The following is a 20702-nucleotide window of genomic DNA, read 5'->3' as shown; positions in this document are numbered from 1 at the left end:
CAATTTAACATTCAGTATTTTATGCTCCACAGGACAGCAGTATGGTTTACACCACACACATTTCCTACTTGGAGATCTACAACGAGATGGGATATGACCTTCTGGATTCCCGACATGAAGCATCTCGACTGGAGGACCTACCGTCAGTGTTCTTTTCAATACTGTAACTTTTACTATGCTGGTGGTTTTTCAAAAGTCCAAACAATTAGAGTCTTATATTTAACCTTGTGGAGTGATAGATATGCTTTTTTAAAAGCTGCAAAGAGCCGTCACCCCTGGCTCCATCATGCTCCTAAACATTGTGGGTTTAGCTGTTTGTCAGCCTGGCCTAGAGTCGTGATGCGGTGACATACGGAGACTCAAGTATTTACCACCTCACTACCAACTGCCAACGGACATAATGAGACTGTGAGACAGCAATGGATGCGGTCTGACCTGGTGGCAGACTCCGCCACTGGAGTGGAGAGCAGAAGGCTCATGTGGAGAAATAACCTCTCTTAGCTTGTTGCTGCTGCAGCTGGTCTGATTCCTATTTACATTTTTTACATTTTTACTTGCTCGTGTCCATCTTTCTTTTTGATTATGAATTCCATTTCTCTGGAGGTTTGTCTGTGTATGATTTTCCTTCTTCTTTTTTTAAATGTCAAACTCAATAGTTACTCATTTCCAATGAGACGTTAGTCCTCCAGGCACAACATCGTCCCAGTACATCATTTTACTGTTTACTGTTTTTTTTACGGTCTTGTATTTTCTTGTCCCAGTTCCATTTAAGTTTCTTCCCTCCTTTCGCACAGGATCCAGCTTAAGGTCCAGATAGCCACAAATCACAGTCTTCTGGAAATAGACAGTTAACCATGCTGTGGCCACACTTGCTGATTCAAGAAGAAGCTGTGGCAGTGACGAATGTCTCTCTCCTTGTCCTTCCCTGCCCGCCCCTTCTCGTCTTTCTCACATACTTGGACTCATTTGTGTTCCTGTTTGACTTCATCTCGTCTCCATTTGTGCATTATTCCCATCATGCATTCAGCATCTCACCCACCGAATGCTCCACAGTCATTACCTTTGAGTGAAATACAATAATCATAAACGTCTTTGAGTTTGTGGGGCTGCCAAAGCACAGGCCTCTAATCACATTTAGATTAATACTGTTTTATCAAACAACATCAATTACCTGCACATGTTAAGATAAATGTCCACATGTGTTCTCCAGTCATTCTACCCTCTTTGACGTCTCAATCCAGTAGTCATACTGTCACACGCTTGCTGGCGTGATGGAAATGATGTGGTCTGAGGAGTCCTTTCAGCCCCATCTGTCCCAGCACACTGGGTTTCAGGGGGCTTGATGTGGGCCACAATCAATCACCTGTTAGTGCCTTTCTGCTGTCAAAGATAATGTGTCAAAACTGGGTCGCAGATGTGGTTTGTTTGGATTTAGAGCAAGGCCAAGGCGATGGAAGAGAAATAGATGACATAACTGACATAATTGGTTTCTCATAATTACTTCAGTGTTGGGATTATTTGTGTTTGGCCTGGATTTGTCCTGCTTTGTCATTTTTCATGTTTTCCAGTAGATGTATTATACATGTAATTCCCTTCAAGAAGGTTTCTTTTGTTTCCCAGAAAGGTACTGATCATGGAAGATCCCGACCAGAACATCCATCTGAGGAACCTGTCCCTACAGCAGTCAGCCAATGAGGAGGAGGCTCTGAACCTGCTCTTCCTGGGTGACACCAACCGCATGATTGCAGAGGTGAGAGAGAGGGAGACACATGCTTCCATCGGGGTACTCCACTAACAGTATGATGGGACTTTAATTCTATCTATTAATGCGCATATATTTATTTAGGACAATCCCCTTCAGGTGGTCATACACAAAATACAAACGACACAAATAGACTGCACACAAACAGTTAACTAGCTACAAAGTAGCCAAGGACATATTCATTCATTAATATCACTCACATTGTTACAATTAATCTCAAAATAGGAAATCAAAGCATACTTTAACATATCAAATATCAAAGATCGATTGTTAGAAGGTAAATGAGGGAGCCTTGAAACACAAGCTGGTTTTCCAATTGCTTTAGTAACTGTAGGAATACATCTGAGCAGCAACGTCTGTGTGGATTGTGATGGTCCCTGTGGACAGAAGGTTCCAGTGCACCAGAGTCCCTTTAGAACACGTAGAGAAGCCTGCTCCCCTCAGTCCTGGTTCTGGGTATCGGTGAGCAGAGCAAGACAAAGCTCTGCTCCTGCGACAGTCTTCTTGTTGAAGGTCTCGTCTAGGCTCTTGTTTTCTCCACTGACCATACATGCAATGTTAGTAGTAAGGATTGTAGTCGGTATGCACAAAATACCTGACCACACCCAGGATAAGTGACAAATGTTTTGTTTTTTTTGTCCACAAATTCTAAAAGCTACCTTAAGACCCTTCTAAAATATGATGTTGGTCCCCTGTGGTCCCTTTTACCACGTCGCCCCCCCAGTAAAACCAAGCATTTTCTCTATAATTTCTGTTTATGTTGCGTGGGTCTTTTCTTCACTCAGACACCCAGACTCCCCAGGCCAATAAGACGTGTGGTGGGTCAGCTCTTGCTTTGCAGCAAAGGGCTGATCTCACCTTGTTTACTCTTGTTGCTAGTTTGTAAGTAAATAACAGACAGTAAAAGTGAACTGCCCGGTCGGGCTTCAATCAGATACTTGCGTTTGCGTTTCTAACGAGTATTCCAAAGTCAGTTCTTGATGTGGCTGGAGCAAAACCAATCCAAAGGACATAGTTATGGGATCAAAGATGGAATTTCTCCGGAACACGGAAATGGGTTTAGGAGGTCGTACAGTCACGTACGTTTTTACCAGAACAATAACTCAATTTGTTCTTCGTCCACCTTGAGGACACACTGCTAGTGTCCACTGTTGTAACACCTGGGGGTATAATTCAGTGGAAACACATTCTCGGATGTTTCATTTGTCTGTTGATCAGGCATTCGAGGCGTCTCTCAGTTCACTACAGTCCACCCACACGGACACTTTGGTGAACTCGTCCTCTCTGGGAGACCCAAGCAAACAAAGAACCGTCAACAAAGAGTCCTCCCAGAAGCCCTTGCTCCTCATAGACGTCGAATGAAGTTAACACTTGTGCTTTTCTTTCGCCTTCTCTTGCTCCAAGCCATGTGAATAAAAGATGACACATCCGTTGAAGCTGCACTCGGCAGACCATGAGTTCAGTCGCTCTGAGACTTGGCAATCCCCTCTCCACTTTTATTGGACAGGAAATAAAGTACACCTTCTAAACTCCTCACCCTTCTTTTAACCTTAGCAGGAAACAGTTCCTCTCATCTGCTGCATTTTCTTTTCTTTCTTTCTCTTCTCTGCGTCCCTGTTTTCACATGTGGGCCTGGATCCTTTCCGCTGTCTACATCCCAACTGCCTGCTGAACTTGTACGGTGCATAGCAGGTGTTCTGAATGAAACACTTCACTTTTAATCTTTTGAATCATCAATCTCTTAGCGTTTCAGGGTTCGTGGCACCACATTGGCCCTTTATGCTGACCCACTGCAGCCCCGTGTGTGTGTAGTCAGCATGTGGTGCGTGTAAGATCAACATGCGGTCAATTGAGAACATCGGAGAATACAGGAAGTGACTCCAACAAGGTTGAATGGTCCTGCTGTTATTCTTTCTCACAGCTTAGCCAAACCTAAATGTCCCTGTGTGGACACTTTTCTCTCTGTAGACATGAACACACAGTTTGTAACCATTTAAATATACATACTGCGCTCGTCTGCACTATTTTAAACTGTTGAGTTTTTCTGGGACGTTTATATGTTTATATAATATCTGGTGATATCAAAATTAACTTATAGTTGCGCTCACCCGGACTTTCAGGAAGGACACAATGACGCTCAGAGATTAGAGCCAACAGTCACTTCTTATCTATGGACTGCTGCCAGTGCATTTTTAATACTTTGAACTGTCATCCATGAGTGCTGCTATCAATTTCCACTGTAGGACAGTCACTTATTGCATATGTCACACATAGCTGAAATGAATGCAGCCCAACACGGCAGCCCTGCAAAGAATCCCACCACCATGAGGGTTATATTGTTAAGCTTTTGTTGAAAAAGAGGTCAATTAAATGATCATTTTAGAGGATAAAGTTAGTGGTACTGTTGAACTGTATTGTGTTCAACAATACAGGTGGTTTCTGCTATTTATATATATATATATATATATATATATATATATATATATATATATATATATATATATATATATATATATATATATATATATATATATACAGTATATCGGGTGAACACAATAATAGAAATGCAGTAGAATTCAATACTGTTTGACAGCGCCACTCCTCTATTTTCAGGCAAGCAACCCCTGATCAGCAGAAAAACATTGTTGTGAACGTGTTTTGTTGCTTTTGTTGGGACAGTTTACGGCAGCTAACAACTGCAATGAAAACAGGTATCACATTGAATATAAAATGTGGTTTCTTGAACATACATTTACATTTATATTGAACCTATTTCTAGTATAGTTAATTTAGGAATTATGTACGACTGATGTTCTTTTAAATTAACATTAAAAAAATGGTCACGTTCCTCCTGCAGTACTCCATTTTACCCCCGTTTGAGAAATACTGAACTAATCTGTCTTATTCCGGCGTAAACCTCCGGTTCTGAAAAGTGAAGCCAAAGCGGAAGTGTCTTAAACCTGCATTCTATCTAATGGCCAGCAGGGGGTGACTCCGCCTTTTAGTTAACGCTGGTCCATGTAGAGTAAACAGACCACAAAGCAGTGTATGACGGGGCTACCAAAGGATTGACAGTTTACCAACACTACCAACGCAGTACACGGCATCTCTACGTCACTCGTCGGCAGTCTAAATATGGCCACTTCCGGGTTGCAAAAAAACAAGATGGCGACGGCCAAAAAGCTGTCATGATGACTACGTCCACTTCTTATATACAATCTATGGGCTTATCACTCAGAGTGCTTCAGACATCAAAAATACAATTACACATTTTTACTGTCCAAATTCAGAGCGGGGGTGGAAACCGGAGCACCCGGAGTAAATCCAATGCCGACGCACATAGCAACAAGTGCCAAGGTTGGTGTGACGCTGACCTTGTGGCCACAGTGTTAACCGTGAGCCCCCGTGAGGCCTCATAGACTTCTCTCAGTGGACTTTGCTGCATTGCTGCACACTTCCTCTAACTGCAGCTGCTGGTGTGCTGCTTTATGGGATGAGTACGATTAGAAAGAAGGCAGCCGGAGCACGACCGGTTCGATCCCTGCTCTCCCCACAGTTCGCATGTCAAAGTGTCCTTGAGCAAGACACTGAACCCCCAGTTGCTCCCCGGGCGCTTTACAGCAGCGCACTGCTCCTAAATATGACGAATGTAATAAAGTCCAAGTTAATAAGTCTTTGATGTGCGCTTCCACCACAGCGTTGCCTCTTTCTTGGTGCTCTTCACATCCGGCCAGAAGCCCTCAGTGATAGGGAGCCCCTCCATCGGTTGGTTTACGAGTCTCCTAATGTGGTAGACCAGCTCCTTCTGGTTCAGGTTTCTGGAGCGTGTGATTCACCGTCAGTAGGGTAGCAAACACCCGGAGCTGGTCCTCACTGTTGGGCCTCAGTTTTAGACTCAGGGGCAGAAGGATCAGCGGACTCTGGATGAGGTTTGAGGTTAGTGCACGGAGACCCTTGTTTTCGCTCTTCTCCAGACTGACTTCAGCTAAAGTTTGCTTGACGGATCATCCTACCACCTAAAACATAGTTTTTTGAAAGGCCAATAACCAAAACACGTCTGGCTGGTCAGGTTAACTGCTCAAGGTTTTACCAACACTTGGTTGGTTAATTGTTCTTCAGATTCTGCAGCAGAGCCTTTCGATCCTTACCTTTGACCTTTTATTCAATCCTATTAGGTATGTGATCCCTTGTCAGCATCTAAGGGATGTTTCATATTACTTCAAGGGACACCCTGAGGAGCACACTTGTGCAGAGTGAAGGGAATTTGGACTGAGGAAAGAGCTGACAGCGGTGGGTTAAGATAGTGAAAGATCTGACGAGAGCTGTCACAACCTTAACAGGCAGGTGTTGGCACATTTACGCCAACAACAAGCACCCTTTTTTAGAATGAACGCTCTGGTATGTCTAGGATGATGTTTTTCGAGCAGAGAGAAAAAAACAAAGTCGGCCAGACAACCCCCTTTGTTCAAATGAAAATCTGTCATTTTAATCCACCATCATGTGTCCAGGCTGCACACAAGCAGACAGAAATAAGTCAATGATCAGCACTATGTCAGTGAATATCCATTTCCTCTGTTTACCCTCTCACTGAGGACCCCATGAGTAACCTTCCTCCTCTGGTTAATAAAGCTTGTTTGTGCAGAGTGACTCCCACTCTATTTCTGTCTCAACCTGACTTCTGCTGTTCCAGTGACCATCTGAAAAGCAACCTCAGCTTTTGTGAAGCTGCCACCATGTGTGTACTGCTCTTGGGTTACACATGGCGGGGCTTTGATCTTCAAACCAGCGGGGAGCAAGAAAAAAGAAAAGAAAAACAAGATTCAAAGGAAACGTGTTTTTTGTTGTTTGAATATGGAAAGTAGGGCAGATGAAGAATACAATTCCTTTTTTCTTTGTTTCTGTTTGGTGTCCACCATGGTTACCAATTAAGGATTGAAAATAGTCACGCAGAAATTTGCATCATTTTCATAATGTTCCGTCTTTCCCCAGACTCCGATGAATCAGGCATCCACGCGGTCCCACTGTATTTTCACCGTGCACATGTGCAGACGTGAGCCGGGCTCGGCCACCCTGCGGCGCTCCAAGCTCCACCTGGTGGACCTGGCTGGGTCGGATCGAGTTAGCAAGACCGGCCTGAACGGGCAGCTGCTCACTGAGGCCAAGTACATCAACCTCTCCCTCCACTACTTGGAGCAGGTAGCCTCTTCTGAGACGCCGTCTATTCATTTGGAATAATATGTTGTGCAAAACAGTTTAGTATTCAAAATATTACATTACATTATCCGAACCGCTTATCCTATTTAGGGTAGCCGATCCCAGCTGACATTCGGCGTAGGCGGGGTTCACCTGGAAAAGGTCGCCAGTCCATCACAGGGCTCATATAGAGACAGATGACCATTCACGCTCACATACAGACCATTTAGAGTCCAATTCACGCGAGCTGCATGTCTTTGGACTGTGGGAGGAAGCTGGAGAACCCGGAGGGAACTCACGCTGACACGGGGAGAACATGCAAACTCCTCTTGCTGTGCTAGCCACTACACCACCGTGCAGCCCGTATTCAAAATATGTTTTGTATAAATACTGAATTGCATTTTGGCATACATTTAACTTATTAAGTAAAAATAGCTTATTTTACTATTTTTAGTTTAATGCTTTCCGCATTTCTTTAGCAGATTAAGGCTAATTGATTGCCATACGTCTCATTATAATTCATCTTATGTGAGACATTTGATATTGATTAACTGGCAGCTACCATAAAAACCTAACAGCAATGGATGGAGTAACCCTGCATTTACAAATCGTCCCTGTCCCGTCCTCTTTTCTTCAGGTGATCATAGCTTTGTCAGAGAAGAGCCGCTCCCACATCCCCTACAGGAACTCCATGTTGACCTCTGTGCTGAGGGACAGCCTGGGGGGCAACTGCATGACTACCATGATCGCCACAGTGGCAGTGGACAAGAGGAACCTGGATGTAAGGCCACATTCAGACAGTAGATTGACAAAAATAATGAGGAAAAACAAGGTTATTGAGTGAAATATGAAAATACAGAGCGAAGGAAGGGGGTACTATTCAGGGTACTTCAAAGATTAAAGCTCTAAAAGTCACGAGAAAAACCCAGTGTTTTGGTTTATTTTTTGTCAAGGAACCACAATGCTTCACTTTGCATTTCATGTATATATATATATATATATATATATATATATATATATATATAGCCTAGATTTAATGTAATTTCTGGTCAATGCATTCAGCCTAAATCTAGGCTGTGTATATATATATACAGCCTGGATTTAGGCTGAATTTCATATATATATATATATGTGTGTGTGTGTGTGTTTATACAATATACATACAGTGTGTGGAAATATGATTAATTGGATTATATTCACAAGAAGACATCCATCCATCCATCCATCCATTTTCAATACCGCTTATCCTCATTAGGGTCGCGGGGGCGCTGGAGCCTATCCCAGCTACAAGAAGACATATGTTTAAAAATTAAAAAATAAAATAAATGTAGTATTTACATCTCAGAGGATTATTTGGGAATATAACCCTCCTCTCCCGGCTACATAACATATTTTATGTTTTTAAAACGTAACAAAATATTCAACTTCTATGAGAATCCCAGAGTGAAAAAAAAGTGGTATGTTCTGCTTCGTAGAAATGAATGAAACGCTGAGCCTTGTAAAGAAAGTATAGCTCGACATTATTACATGTGGTCATCTTTGTTGTGTCCCATTCACTTTCAGTAAATGTACCAGGTTTGTTCATCAGGAGTGATTTTGTCCCTCATTGAAACCTCTCTTTGAAACGGTCCTGCAGGAGTCCATCTCGACGTGTCGCTTCGCTCAGCGCGTGGCTCTCATCAAGAACGAGGCGATACAGAATGAAGAACTGGATCCGGCCCTGGTGAGCCACCCCAGACACTTGGCTGCTCACAGGCTCCTGTTTAGCATTCTCTCTATGTCTCCTTTACATGCCTCCTACTCTGTTATGGCATTTCTTTTTTTTAATATCCCAATAACTTCCAGCTGCAGACTGGTGTGTACAAACGTCTTCACATGCAAAGCAAGCACAAATTGCACCATGTTGTCACTCTGATGGATCAAAAAATATGCGAGCGGGAAGCCTGTTTACTTTCAGTCCTTTTGTTTAGTTGCTATATATACTGTGAATGCATGCTTTATTTTGGTAGGTTAGAGAAGAGGCCAGAGTGGGAGATGGAGAGCAGAGAACATTTAGCTGAGAATATGTCATTGGATTGTTACAGCATGTATTTGTAACAGAGGCCTCTGCATTTCTCTTACGCACAAACATCCACATTTGCCTTTTTGTTATTGTTTTTTACGTTTTATATAATGTGATATGAAATCCCATTAGAGATTTCCTGAGCAGCTACGCCAAGTCAACCCCTGACAATGGTTCCCCTGCCTCCCGTTCTCCTTCCACAACACTCACACCTTCCTGTACTGTAGTATGCCAGGAAGCAGACCTGGTAGCTGTTATAAAGGCCCCTCTGGGGGATATCCAGTAGTAAGTCTCCACAGCTACTTTCGCTTCCTCCCCTCCCACCCAGATCTGCCCGAGGATCAACTGCTACTGTATTACTGCTGGTGAGACTTGGCTGGCCACTTGCAAACCCTACAGAGGTATTTTTAAGAGAGTCTGCGGCCGGGCGCAGTAATTGTGACAGTGTCTGGCTGCTCCCAATTGGGTCCGGCACAGTTTCAGCTCCAGGCAAACCCAACGCTTCGCGGGCAAATTTCTTGTCTCCATTTATGTCTCTTTAGTATGTTTCTCATTTTGTCCGTTGCTCCAGTCTCTCTGTCTCTTTCTCTCTCTCTCTGCATGGTTTACTGAGAGAGAGAACAAATACAGTTGAGCCAGCAGTGCAGTTTGCAGATTAGAATGATGTCATGTGTTGTGGTTTGGGGTGACACTCAGACTCCCGTCTGAAGGCACGCTGTCTTTTGGACATGCGGGCTGCGCTAATTGATTTGAAACCTGGAGGTTGCTTTTTGCCCAATCTTGCAGCGAGTGTTTGGTACATCACTCAGACTGCCTCAATGGTCCTATACTGTAGCCTACAGGCTCCACAATGCACTTCTTCAGGAAACCAGCCATACCAGACACAACATTGAACTCTCATGGACAGGGTAAGAATGAGATGTTGATGTGGCTGATCTGTGATCAGCCACAGTGAGCTCACCATACAAGGTTGGCTCTGTTGGTCTCTCTAAGAGCACTAGTCAGTCTTAATCCTCCATTTAGGACAGGCTGATCCTGGTCTGCAAGACTAGAAAATGAATAGGATCTTCCAAGATGCTTCCACCATATTCTTGGTATGTAATTAAGGGACTCTTGAGCATTGTGTGCAGGGGGTCGCTTAGTTTGAGTTGAGCTGAATCGCCATCAAACTTCTAGGTAATTCCTAAAAGGTCAAACAAGTTGATTTTAAGGTGTTGTTATGCAGCTACGCGCAGGGTAATAGGAGGCTGGGTGACCCCACCCTGAACCTGGACTCTCCTTTCACCTAAAGAGACACGCAACATGTTGCTTGAGAAGACAGCTCTGATTAGCGCATAACTGTGAGTTAAACAGAACCCTGCTCAGAGCCCACAAGAGAGAGACATGTTTATTAAGCGGGTGTGAGAATTCCTGAGGGGGTGGTTGCTCCCACTGGATCCCTCATTCGTCCCGCCTCAGAGCCTGGCCTTCGTTGGGATAGAGGAGTTTGTAAGTGGAGTGGTGTGTGTGGTTCAGTCCGGTGCTCCTCGCCTTAGTCTGAAACTCCTAAAATGAATGGTGCCATGCATGGAACACAGCCCATGGGTTATTATTTTGTTGTAGCGGATATAAGGTCCCATGTTGAGGTGTGAGGTGTGGTGGGCTCCGACTCCTCTTCCTTCATAAAAAGAGACCCCCATAATTGAGACAATAACACTGCAGTGCAGGGTTTCTGCACAAGATGGATAGTATATATTCAAAGAGAGGATTTACGGGTTTAAAGTTTGGTCTATTTCTTCAAGTTAGTTTAATGTTTCAAACTTAATTGACCCTTCGGCTATACTCCATAGACTGTCAAGCAATCACTTGAGATGTCCCTCGTAGCCTGACTGGTTTAGTGGATTTAGAGGTTCAACATTGTGTAATAGTGATGCTAGTTACCTGGAGATGTTGGAAGGAGATATACGTTTCTAACACATTACTTCCTGGATAAGTCCTTCAAGCGCATATTTAGACCTTTCAGTGTGTTTCTCTCTGAAATTTGCTTATAATGTATAATCTTTCTTGAGGGGGTGCAGTTGTTGACAGTGTGGGCTCCATGGTAGCTCCGACAGCTTGTCGGTGTAGCAGCGGGAGGCGGGGCTGTTTGAGAAAAGTAAATGACGTCTGTCTCAGCACATAGAAAGTAACGCAGAGAAACATGTAGTGTTGCATGGTGCATATTATACTGACTTGGCTTTCCATAGGACTTGCTGGCATCATCGGTCACATGGCCCGAGTCAGTCTTTATTCTGAGTGTATGGAAGGAAGCCCGCCGTGGTACTGTGGTACCAGCGTGGGCTCGGCGCTCTGAAATAGTCTGCGCGATTCTGCTGACCAACGGCTGGCGGTCAGCTTTTCAGGATGCAGCAGGGAGAATTACATCAGACCAAGGGCTCCAAAAAAGAGATGCAGGGAGCGGCTCTAGTGAGGGATAGTCAGCAATGATGTTAAAAAATATGATATGGGGTGGATTTGGGGTGAAATTTTCATTTAGCTAAGTGGCACCTACCCAAAACCACACTTGCAGGTCTGTCTCTTCTCGAGCATCTCGAGTTGAGAATGTCTGACTGTGTGACTGCTTTAGACTTTCCAGTCCAAAGATGTGTTTGCTAGGAGTGGATGACTCTTTCTGACCTTTTGACCTTGATTTAAGTGGTAAGTGAACTTCCTAGCAACTTTGTGTCAGGAGTCACCACTTTCTGTTGTATTTTCTCTCTTCCACAGAGACCGTTCCAGCCTTTCAGTCTGCCTTTAGTATTTTGCAGTGTGGTCACATTCAGCGGTGATCGTTAAGTAGGATTTATACTGAAGAAGAAGGGTCATGTGAGAAAAAGAACAATCGCCACTTGTTTTTTTTTAGGTGGTTTCACTGTGTTGTTTCGTGGTGGGATTTGTGCAGAATTTTTATTACAACTGGTCTGGCTTTTTTTTCTTCAATAACTACTCCATCCATGTGTTCTGGTGTTGGCCTATCTTCCCTGCCATTAGCATGTAAATACACTTCTGTGTTTAGATGTCATGCACAAAAAGGTCATCCACTTATTGCACTTCATTGCCCCTTTTTTCAGGAGACTTACCAAATAATTGAATAGCCAGTTAACATCTTGTACTATTAGCTGCAGAGAAATCACGCTGCGGGTTTTATCAGGATAATCAGTCCTCATGGGTCGTCTGTTATGGATGTGGCCCCTTTCACATTTAATCATAGCGCCTCAAGTTCAAGAAAACGGCACACTGCTAATAACATGCTCAGCTACAAAAAAGGGGCTCAAGTCAAGTGGGCTCACCTCTAAACTTTTGCTCCTGTTGTGGACCAGGAGATTCAGGATGTAATCCCATTGAACAGGTCTGTGTCACTAATGACAAAGAAAGAAGCACTGAGTGCAGAGAACTGAGTGCGTACCTTCAGGGGTGTAGAAGTGATGCCATTACCATCTGTGGGTGATACATTTGTAATCAACACATAACATTTATTGTTATACCTTGGCAGCTCCTACAGATGCATCATGCACATCATATTGTCAATAGGCTGTTCTGTGGATTTGAACCGCCCACTGACCCACAGCAAAACAACCATGCAAGATGCAGTCACGAAACCCTAAAGGATGGATGTGGTCCGAGCATGGAAGCCATTGGCCCCCCCAGCTGGCTGGATTTCTGGGTTGTTGCTGGTGTGATCCCATCACAAGATGAGCTCAAGTTTTTTGACGCATGCTACTGGGTTTGCCTTTATGCTACTGAGTTAGCCTTTGTGCTACTGGGTTAGCCTTTGTTTTACTGGGTTTGCCTTTATGCTACTGGGATAGCCTTTATGCAACTGGGATAGCCGTTATGCTACTGGGATAGCCGTTATGCTACTGGGTTAGCCTTTAGACTGCTGGGATAGCCTCTCTGCTACTGAGTTAGGTCACTAAGCTCATGAATGAGTTAACTTCTGGACTTCATTGTCGGTCCATGTGTCCATGTGTTATTTTACATTGTTTCGTGACAAGCTGTTTTATGTTTTGTGTTGGATGTTCATATGGTTAACAAGGTTTTAAAACAGGCGGTTACCAGTTCTGCATTGGCTCATGTTACCAATCACAGTAGGCCTACACTTAAGTCACTCACGGTTCCTCTTGTGCTGGGAATATCAAATCTGAAATCGAAGCTAAGAAAGTCCCTCAAAATTTAAGAAACACGATAGTTCCTGTGGTGTGGAGACATAACAGGGTGTTCTTAGAACTATGAAAAAGGTCCTCTAGTCCAAAAAACCCTATTTAGGGCATTAAAACATACAGGACAGCCGATACACCAACCTGAAATGGTTCTGTCTCATCAGAATTCATTATTTTTGGCTACTCCTACTTACATGTAACTTAACGTCTGATCTGAACTCCCTAATCCTCTAAGTGCTAGGTAGCTAGACGCCTGCTAATCCCTGCCTAGACTGACACGAGGCCACTTACACTGACCTCCGTAGACATGGACCCTTTCAGCAAGGAGAACCAGACCGCCACAGGCTTATCTCCAAAGATTAAAGGTTACTATGTCAACAAGGCTCATCTGTATTTGGGGAATTCTCTTTTTCATGCCTCAAATAGATTTTTGGGGTCTTATATTATATATTATGTTCAACTTAAATGGCAGTCCCTGGCCACCTGTGCTCAGCAGGTGGATAACTTGATGGCTGGGTTACACAGATTATAAAGCATGTTTCTGCATCAATCAGTGGAATGATGCGTTGGGCTGTTAATGAAAACAACGCCCTGGTCCTGTCACATCATCTCTCCTCTGGTCATGTTTTTTTTTTACATCAATAGACATGCTAGCTTCTTTTATTTTTTATTTTTTTTCCAAAGATTTCTATCTATGTACTTAGAAGCTATGTCAGTACTCTGTGAGATATTTTTCTTTTATACATGTATGTATATATATATATATATATATATATATATATATATATATATATATATATATATATACAGAAACCAGACCCGGACAGCGGTTACTAACAGCAACCACCCGGTTGGCTCGGTGTGCGAGGCCTTAATTGAACATGTGCAGACAGACGGCAACAGAGGGTTTTAAGTGTACTATTTTTCTTTTCTTTTGCTACCGTAGCTTTTTCATGCTAATTTAGTTTTGCTTCTTTCATTGGAGCATCCAGTTGTCTGGAATCACTTAAGTTTGTCCTCAGAATGCATCGGCAAGATAAGCCGCAAGATCAATTTCAGAAAGATTGTCTCATCAGTTGGCGGAGGCGACGGCGAAACAGCCTCTGTCTGTTAGCGTAGGTGCAAAGTTGTGTGTGTGTCTGTGTGCGTATGCGTGTAGTCCACCATCTCTAACCCTGCCTTTTTTTGTGTGTGTGTGTGTGTGTGTGTGTGTTTGTCTCAGCTAATAGCCCGTTTGAAGAGGGAGATCCAGTCTCTGAAGGAAGAGCTGGCCATGATGACAGGAGAACAGAGAGATGAGCAGCTTACTGTGGAGGAGATCCAAAGGTATGTCACCTCCTCCTGCTCCCTGATTCCTCTTCCCTTCAATCAATCAATTATGGCCTGTGATGTGAGGAGCAAGGCATGCAGAGGGAGTGTGTGTATGTGGTGGGGCGGGGGGGGGCGGGGGGAGGGCATATATGTATTGAAACAGACATGGCCTATTTTACTGATGTATGATTATTGCGTAACGTTACACCCAGGCTAGGCGCCAGAATGAAGTGGCTGAGGGGGCTCTTAAAAGTCAGCAGGGGCAACTTTTTTCCATAAGATAACATTCCTTGATTCAACCACGCAATAATGTTGGAAAGGCAAAACAACCAGCAACAGCATAAGGCTACTGTTTTAAAAGCAAAGAATACATCTCTCGCCGAACTGAGTGGCGCATCCCGTCTGCCAGATGTCTGAGAGTATCGCAGCAGGCCCATATCTTGTGTGCCAGTTTCCAGAAGAAGACGCAAATACAATTCTGGCTTTTATTCATAAAAATGTGCGTGTGTGTCTACCTCTGCAGCCTCAGGACAGTGCGGACATGTATAGGGCTGCGTGTCAGCCTTCTAGGATGTTTACAGTGCGGGGGACAAGAGCAGATTTTTTAAATCTCTAATTTGTATTGTGTAATGCTTAAAACCAAATATGTTTATGATTTATATGTGTTTGGGGTTCGCCCTCAAGTGCCTACATAACTATGCTGTTGGCCATGCACCGATGCTCGAGTTGAAACCTCATTCACTGAAGCTTAACCAGATCTAATGCAGTTCCCAAGAGCCCTCCGCTTCAGCCAGGGCTGCTTTATTTCTGCTCTTCTACTCAGATGGCAGAGGGACCCAGTCAGTCAGTCAGGGCCAGAGTTCAGGCCCGAGGTTCCATGGAGGGCTTGGAACACCCCCCCACCCACAGTGCTGATGTATTTGGTCCCATCAGTCTGCCTTTTTATCATTTCCTCTCTTGTAGAATGGTCATCCTGGACTTGCCCCTGCTTGAGGGAGCCTTTAATGATGTCTGTTGTGACCACATTCACTGCTTATGCCTCGACTGAGTGATTGCGCACATTATTTGTTGTAACATTTCCAAACGCTCATACGTCCTCAGCCACACCGATTTAGTTTTCACCTTCACAGAAGAATATTCTGCTCCCTTAAGTGTTTTCAATCCACGCCCAGACGAGCTGTCGTCAATTTCAATCTTTTTTTTTCTCCTTCCCAAATATACTATTAGTTTACTTCTATTTTCTACTCAACACATCAACTCACACCTTTGGCAAAAAACACTATTTGGAGACTGTGAAATTCTGGAGTTTGAAAGATGGCGCTTTTTCTCAAAAATATTGTACATAGCAGAGAAGGGCATTCTCCAGAAGCCAGCTTTGTATCACAAAACCAACGGTGTCTCGCGGGGCCCTGGGAGAAAGACCTCTACGTTTGTTTGAAGTCCTTTGTCGTGTAAACCCAGCGTGTTTCTGCACCGAACAAGTTCGGAGTGGAAAATAAAAACCGCACGTTGCCGTGCCCCCATCGGATCCGTCTGGACGGCTGCCCGTCGGCCCGTCGGCCTTTTCCAGAGCTCGAAGAACCAATGTTTGGACTATCACCCAGTGATAGTTTATCAACGGTCCGGCCCACTGGAGCTGGAACACGCGTTTAAGTAAATAGTTTTCTTTTGACCACATTTTAAACATTGGATATAAATATGAACTCTTTGAGTGGCTGCTGAGCCCGTCCTGAGTGTGATGGAGAGGGACTGGAACATGGTTTAAGCATTGTTGGTGTTGTTTGAGAGCACCTGCGTTTGTCTGTGTGTCTGTGTTTAGGTTGGAAGAGCTAATCAAGGCCTTCCTTGAGGACCCTGAACCAGACGTGACACTGTCTTTGGGACCAGACATGAGAAGAATCCAGCACTGTTTCTCCCTTCTGAAGGTAATACGTTGACACAATCTCCCTGTTTGGTTTTCCTCCTCCTGTCCATGAGTAGGTCCACGGGCCATGCCAGTGTGGCAGCAGCAGATGTCCTCTGTCCAGGGACTTCATTGAAACTATGTGTTGGTGCTAGCAGTGAGTGGCTGGAAGGTAGAGGGCACATTGGATCAGTGAGGGTGCATCATCCATCAGCTCAGCAGTGACCAGCTGACCAATCCCCTCCTACTGTTTATCGATAGATGCCTCACTTTTAGCGTGGTTAATACTACTGCAGGTGGTTACTGGAGCATAGGGTACTTATATAAACATGATCTTATCTTCAGGCCTGTAAATCATGTGCTTGAGGCCAGGAAGTGAACATATCTGAAGATTCTTTGAAGCCCAACTTTATCCAGCGCTGTTGGTTTTCCCACGGCTTTGTTGTTTAGCAGGTATCTGCCATTGAATTAGAGGCTCGGTGTCATGTGACATGCATTCGTCAATGCCAGGTCTTCTGGAGAATTGGCAGGCCAGCTAAAAAACTCAAGACAAACCTACGAACAAAACTTTAGTCTGAACTCGTTTTTTTGACGTTATATATATAGTCAGTGCAGTATTTCTGTCACACAATAGTCAAACAAATGTGCTGAAACATCTGGGCTTGTTGGTCAGTCACTAGATCAACTGACTTTGTGAAACCTCACTGCACATATCGTGATGGAATACGTTTCTACCGCTACAAAAACGTGATTTACACATGTGCAAATTATATCTGTGTGCACACAACTTGCACACAAAGTGCACAACATATTTATATAACTGCAAAACACACATTGACAAACTCTTTTACTTCATGCTTCATACACCGCTTTGAAGTTTTAATGACCCTTATTCGCTTGCATAGGATTCAAAAGTAGTGAAATCAACTCATGACATTTTCTGGTTCCAGATTCTAAAATATGAGAATTTTATATCATTGTAAATCAAACATTTGAAGCTCTCCTTTGGGCTTTTCTTCTGGACAAAAAAAACAACAACTATACTTTCAGATTTGTTATAGACAAAACAAATGTAGCCATTTCCACAGGAGATCGTGCAGAATGAAAGTGAGGCTTCTAGGGAACCAAAGTTATTATTCTGTAGCCATTACATTGTGCAATCAACATTTACTTAATAATAACAATGTTAAAGCAAAAAGACTAATTCATTGACTAGTTTGATAATGAAAGCACTCATAGTTGCTGAAAGTATACGCTCATGTAATACATGGGTCATTAAACATATTTCCATCTACACATCATTATACAACACACAGGGTTGGGACAAAATAAATTGTAAATAAATTGTTTTAATGGTTATATGGGAAGAAACCAGCTTGCATGATTTGTTTTAATTAATCTCATATTGTAAAGATATATATATATATATATATATATATATATATATATATATATTTCTTTTATAAAAGTGTAGTCTGGGCATTTTGCTGGTCTTGGCTTGATACCCAATCCACTGACACTGAAGACGTTTGCACTCGCATGTTGTTCGCCAAATATTGTCAGAAAGCATAAACTCTGTTGTTCTGCTTTGTTTGGGAGAAGGTCCGATGTGTCACGGAGTGCATTCAGCGCCCGTCGGGCAGCAGCCGCTGGAGTGGAGTGGAGCGGGCCACCAGAAGCACTTCCAGATCCCACTCCAATGTCTGTTTATCTCTCCTTCAGTTTGTTATGTTCCACAAACTCTATCTGCTGTTCAGTTTACATTCCTCCGAGCATCACCCCAGTCACACTCCACCGATTCTGGAGGAATTTGGGATCTGGTTTGAATTTGATTCCTTTCTTTCTTTCTGGCTAGCTGTTCCCCTCTCAACACTCCGTGGTTCAGCAACGTATGTCTGTTGTCACTCTGCAGATCTTCTTCAGGAGGCCTCCAGTGCACACACTCTGACACTCTGTACCTTCTTCTCCTGCGTCTCTCTCCGTGTGGGGAAGACGCCAATCCGTTAACATGTGTTACACCTGTCTTCAAGCCTGGTGTATCATTGACACAGGAGTCCTATCACAGACGGGCAAAAGAGGGCGAATTGAATTTATGTTGAGGGAATATCACAGGACTAAGAAGATGGCAGCTTTCCGGGATGATACCGTGTGTTTTCTAGCTCGTTCACATTCATGGAATGAGACGGTTGTGTATACTGAATGTTTTTTTTTTCCTTCTCCACAGCAAACCCAAGCGTAGCAGATATAGTCGGCTGCATCTGCTTGTTGCAATTGCACCCATGTCTCAATCTGTCACTCAACATATCATCCCTAAAAAAGAAGCCATTCTCTTAACTTCCATTGGCGGTCAGTAATCTTTCTCTGATGTTTCTTGGTACAGATGATGATCACGGACGAGCAAAGTGGAGGAAGGAGACGCGGTGACGGGCGAGTGTCACCGGCAGCAGTAGATGGAGAGAGCCCCCGCTCTGCAGCAGAGGTGACCAGACTGAAGGAGATGCTGACGCAACGGGACAATGAGATCAGTATCCTTCTGACGCCAAGCCGCTGACGGTTCCATTAATACGGTTTGTAGGTAACTTGTCTGACAAAAAACACAACTCTGTTATTGATCAGCAGGCTATGAAAGTGTCTTCAGAGTGTAAAAGCAGATGGCGTGGAAGGGAAAAGTTCACGGTAACGCACGTGTATCAAAAGGGAAGTGCACGTGGGGAATTTGCATTTTAAATTGATAGAAAATGGGGGGGATGTCGGCTTTGAGTGTCCGCCAAGTCCTCGTGAGCAGAAAGGTCCTTTACGTAAATCTTCCTCTGTTATTGCTCGGTTGGATTACAACGCTTCTTATGAAACACAAGCAGCCTTGCATTCATCACCGGGGCCCCAAAAACACACATGCGGAGTGTTGCTTTAACGTGTACGTTTTCCGATAGATCCTCATCCACCGACTGCAGTTCATCACGGTGACCGTTAATCATAGCTATGGCATTTGCATGTTGAATATGATATTTCTAATAGCTTCATGGGATTATTCCACCCCTCAACCCCTCTCGCTGCAGGTTGTCATTAGATCACAGCGCATTAGTCGGAAAATTGAGACGTCTGCTTGATTGTTTTGCCACAAAAACCTCAGGCCTCCAAAACAAATAGAATATCATCATGCAGATATTTCACCGCAGTATTTCTTGGACCAGGCGTGTGCAATGTGAAATCTTTCGGTTTTGACATGATGCAAACGTAATTGCCACCGCGTGTATTTCAATGCACATATTTGGGCCAGTAACGCACACGCCCCACCGACCATATTTTCCCGAGTCTTAATTTGTGACGTTTATATATATATATATAAAGCTGTACTAGCCTAAACTGTCAATCCCTCAGTCAGGGGGGGTCTGTCTGCAGCAAGTAACACTATAGTCTGGGTGGACCGACCCTCATAACTAACTAGAGTCAGACCATTTCTACAACTTCAGCTTGCATCCGCTAGCTAATCACCATGCTTTCCATGCCCCCGCTCTGTTAAAACCGTTCCTGGGAGCCAAGTGGTTCCTGTTGCTAAAGGCTCCTTCTTCCCAGAATGAGGCTGAGTCCTCGCAGGGTTAATTATGCCAATTTCCCTGTAAAACAAAAAGGTTGTCTCTCCACCCGCTGGCCCTGCGTGTTTCCATGCACGGTAGACTCTGCATGGAGTGGGGCACCTGGTAGCGCTTAGTCCACTCTGCTAGAGTTATGACACACCCACCGCCAACATGATGACAGAGCAACGGGGAGAGCCAACAAACACTGCAGACTTTAGAGAGCAACGTTGCATTTGCACGTGAAAGTTCCAGGTAGCGCTCCGAATTTCCCACATTTTTCTGTCGCTGTGTTAAAATGTTGTTGTACAGTCGAGTGAAGTGTGTCTTGAAACTACACCTGTCTACACATCCATCAATCCATTATCAGCCGCTTATCCGGGGTCGGGTCGCGGTGGCAGCAGGTTCAGCAGGCCGACCCAGGCTTCCCTCTCACCCGCAACACTTTCCAGCTCATTCTGGGGGATCCCGAGGCGTTCCAAGGCCAGCCGGGAGATATAATCCCTCCAGCGTGTCCTCGGTCTTCCCCGGGGCCTCCTACCAGTTGGACGTGCCCGGAAAACCTCTAATGGGAGGCGTCCAGGAGGCATCCTGACTAGATGCCCGAACCACCTCAGCTGACTCCTTTCGACACGAAGGAGCAGCGACTCGACTCCAAGCTCCCCCCTGATGTCCGAGCTCCTTACCCTATCTCTAAGGCTGAGCCCGGCCACCCTACGGA

The 20702-nt window shown here is 44.2% G+C and overlaps 1 protein-coding gene across 1 annotated transcript in view; it reads left to right on the top strand.

The window, feature by feature from the left end:
- Positions 1-20702, top strand: part of kif6 (kinesin family member 6) — a 56916-nt gene that overhangs the window by 7615 nt on the left and 28599 nt on the right. Inside the window, exons 5-12 of the mRNA XM_034525126.1 lie at positions 33-142; positions 1621-1750; positions 6752-6958; positions 7593-7736; positions 8592-8678; positions 14418-14521; positions 16326-16431; positions 18790-18934. Of these exons, the coding sequence (XP_034381017.1) occupies positions 33-142; positions 1621-1750; positions 6752-6958; positions 7593-7736; positions 8592-8678; positions 14418-14521; positions 16326-16431; positions 18790-18934 (1033 nt within the window). The remainder of the gene's footprint in view (positions 1-32; positions 143-1620; positions 1751-6751; positions 6959-7592; positions 7737-8591; positions 8679-14417; positions 14522-16325; positions 16432-18789; positions 18935-20702) is intronic.

The sequence above is a fragment of the Cyclopterus lumpus genome, chromosome 22 (assembly GCF_009769545.1).
Source record: "Cyclopterus lumpus isolate fCycLum1 chromosome 22, fCycLum1.pri, whole genome shotgun sequence".
NCBI classification, from domain to species: Eukaryota; Metazoa; Chordata; class Actinopteri; order Perciformes; family Cyclopteridae; genus Cyclopterus; species Cyclopterus lumpus.
This window is presented reverse-complemented; position numbering and strand designations above follow the sequence as displayed.